General features: G+C 51.1%; 1 protein-coding gene across 1 annotated transcript in view; it reads right to left on the bottom strand.

Moving 5' to 3' along the window:
* The window catches only part of ZNF175 (zinc finger protein 175), a 13,732-nt gene extending 12,073 nt beyond the window's left edge, over window positions 1-1,659 (bottom strand). The window contains exon 1 of the mRNA XM_013006707.3: window positions 1,501-1,659. Coding sequence (XP_012862161.3) covers window positions 1,501-1,572 — 72 coding nt within the window. The 5' untranslated portion in view covers window positions 1,573-1,659. The remainder of the gene's footprint in view (window positions 1-1,500) is intronic.
* Between the last annotated feature and the right edge of the window lie 1,621 nt (window positions 1,660-3,280).

Raw genomic sequence — 3,280 nt, 5'->3', positions numbered from 1 at the left:
ACCAAGGTGAGGCCGCCATCTTGACTCAAGAAGCCGCTCATCTTGTTACCTATGTACCTTCCTGTCACATGTATGCCTCTGCCCTGTTTCCCCGAAAATAAGACAATGTCTTATATTAACTTTTGCTCCCAAAGATGCACTAGGTCTTATTTTCAGGGATGTCTTATTTTTCCATGAAGAAGAATACAGTACACATTTATTATTTATGGTTTTATTAAAAGAGACCTTGCACTTCCTGTCTGCTCCGGCTGCGTTGCGGCCAACAGTGAGCTGCGCGGTGGCGCCTGCTGCTACGGTCCAGAGTCCAGAGTTATGGTAGCTTCGGGGGGGCCTTATTTTCGGGGAGGTCTTATTTTCGGGGAGATGCCTTAAATTTCAGTGAGAGGCAAAACTATAAGTAGGTCTTATTTTAGGGGGATGTCTTACTTTCGGGGAAACAGGGTAGTACCTCCCCTTCCTAATGCATGTATACCTCTAGCTGGTCCCCGTCCTATTACATGTATGCCTCTAATACAACCCCTTCCCGTTACGTATGCACTTACCGTGGCTTGCATGCCCGAGATTATGTAAGGCCGGAGAGTACACTGCTCTCTCATTCTGGTTTCAGTCTCTGTCAGAAGACGTGAGCCCTTGCATGCCTTGTCTGTCTCTTTGATTTTACCCCTCAATCACACAACCGCCCCATTGGACCTATTCAGTTGTGGGGAGGCTGGTCCCCCACAGGGAAGCAAGAAGGTTGAAATTCCAAATGTTAAGCTTGGTTGGCCTTTGGGGAAGCAGTATCCTTGGGATTTTTGCTCTTTTTTTAAACAGGAGCACTCCTTCTGTCTCTCCTGTCCAGGTTAAGATCAGGGCTCCTCCTTTAAACAGGAGAAACCAGCAGTCCTACTCTTCTTACTCTACTTCCTGTGACGCTACGGGTAAAAGGGGGAATAATTCCCTGCAGCTTTTAAGCCTAGAGAAGAAATGAGCCCATCTCCAAAGACCAAGGATCAGAGATAAATCTGCAATAACGCAGCGTGGATGAAGGAGCTGAGCCGATGCCATTCCCCTGCCTGTGGCTGGGAATGCCCACCCAGACCAAGCATCTAGTTTACTGAAGAGAGCCCACCCCCATCCCAACCGACCCTCCTTCCTCAGCTGGTTCCTGGTTCCCTTTGTAGCACCTTCAGTAACATAAAAGGGTCTCAAAAACAAAAACAAAAAAATCTTCACTGCCAAGAAGTCTATGTTGACTCACAGCAACCCTATAGTCCGGGTAAAACAGTCCCTGCAGGTTTCTGAGATTCTAACTCTTTATGGGAGTAGAAAGCCTCATCTTTCTCCTACAGAGCTGGCTGGTGGTTTCGAACTGCTGACCTTGTGGTTAGTAGCCCAACGTGTAACCCACCACTATGTCAGCAGGGCTCAAGACGACCTCAGGGGCACAGAACTCAGAACCTCCCTATGCCTGCCCTCTCGTGCCGGAGGACAGCTGTTCTTTGGGCTGCTCCCACTTACCCTCCACGATAGGTCCTGCTCCTCGGGATCTTGGAACTGGAGCCTCTGTGGGAAACCCACGCCGGACAGCATGGCTTCTCCCGGCTGCAACTCCTGGTCTCGCTTGCTGCCAAGTCCGCTTTCCCCATGAAGCTGGGAACGTCCATGGAGGCACCAATCAGAGCTGCAGGGGCGGGAGGAGCAAGTGAGGCTGAGAAGGGAGACCCTGGAACCGCAAGGACGCAAGACTTTGCTGAGACACCAAGATATTCTAAAAGGGCAATGGCCACAAGGTCAGCCATTCATTTATTCCACACATTTCCTAGAGGTCAAAGAACTGGTGTTAAACACTGCAGCCCTCGAAGCCCTGGTGGTTGGTGTAGGAGTTAAAGGATTGGGCTGCAAATCGCAAGGTAATTAGTTACAAGCCGGTGGGAGAAAGCCAAGGCTTTCTACTCCCATAGGTACAGTCTCGGCAACCCACGGGGGAGTTCTACCCTGTCCTATAGGGCCGCTACGAGTCAGCATGAACTTCATGGCAGGGAGCTCGTTTGGTTGGTTTGGTTTGGAGTGATCAGTCTGATTAAAATAAAAAGACCATGAGATTTGGACTCGACTTTATGAAGGTTTAATAGCAGCTCTGCAGCCTCTATGGAGCTGCGAGTCCCTGGGTCAGACATCCTCGTGGGACAGTGGTTAAGGGCTCAGCTGCTGACTGAGAGGCTGGCAGCTCTAACTCACCCACCGCGCTGCCCAGAAAGCCGTGATGTCTGCTGGCTGGGGGATTCCAGGCTGGGACGCCCTATGCAGCAGTCCTACTGCACCACACGGGGCTGCTGTGAGTCAGGATTGACTCATTAGCAATGAGTTGTTCTTGGGCGGTGCCAATGGTTAAGCGCTTGGCTCCTGGCTAAGAGGGTTGGTGATTCAACCTAACCAGGGGTGTCTGCAAAGACGGACCTGCTCTGAAAGGTCACCACCCTGAAAGCCCTCGGGAGCACAGTTCCATTCTGTGCACATGGGAGTCGCCATGGGGTGGAATCTACTCCACTGCAATGAACCATGGTGACCAGTTACAGTATGAAGTACATGTACCCTGATCTCTTCCACCCACCCACCCCCAACTCCTATTTACACACTTCTCCCTCGAGAATGGGAATTGGAGATGAGGTAGGGATCAGAGGAGTGGAGCTCAGGCATGGGATAATACTTGATGAGGTAGCGGCTTCCTTTCTAATTTACATTTCCAACTCTGCCCTGCTGACAGGGGTCCCTGTGTAAAAGCGGCACGGTGGTGACAGGCCGCTTTGTCTAACGCCATGAAGCGGAGGAGAGGCTGATCCCTGTGGAGTGAAGGTCATACATACCCCCATTTTCCAATCTTTTGTTTTGTTTTTAACCCAGTCTGACACCAGCTGTCCCTCCCACAGTGCACTCTGCTCTCTGTGGGTAGAATAATGTTTTCACTGGCCACAGAGAACCCGCAGACAATACTCAAGAGGGTGGGGTTTATTAGGGAAGAACCTGCTTCTAACTTGGGATCCAGGTCACCAGGTGACGACTTGGGATCGTGATCAGGAAAGGCTACATCGGGGACCAGCGGCCTGGCATGAGGAGATGATGGCAGTGTGGCTTTCTGAGAGTTGTCACCCTCGCCCAAGAAGGCCTCCAACAGGGTCTGGCAGCAGAAGACGAAATGAAGCTGTCCTCACCAAAGAACTGCATCTTCAGCTGTCCCTGTTACTTCCAAGTTCACCTTGACCCCAAACTGGACCGTTACTCCTTCCCCAATGAACCACTT

The sequence above is a fragment of the Echinops telfairi genome, unplaced genomic scaffold (assembly GCF_000313985.2).
Source record: "Echinops telfairi isolate 266 unplaced genomic scaffold, ASM31398v2 ScPeMD7_655;HRSCAF=1070, whole genome shotgun sequence".
NCBI classification, from domain to species: domain Eukaryota; kingdom Metazoa; phylum Chordata; class Mammalia; order Afrosoricida; family Tenrecidae; genus Echinops; species Echinops telfairi.
Note: the sequence above shows the minus strand (reverse complement) of the source record. Positions and strands in the feature narration are given on the sequence as shown.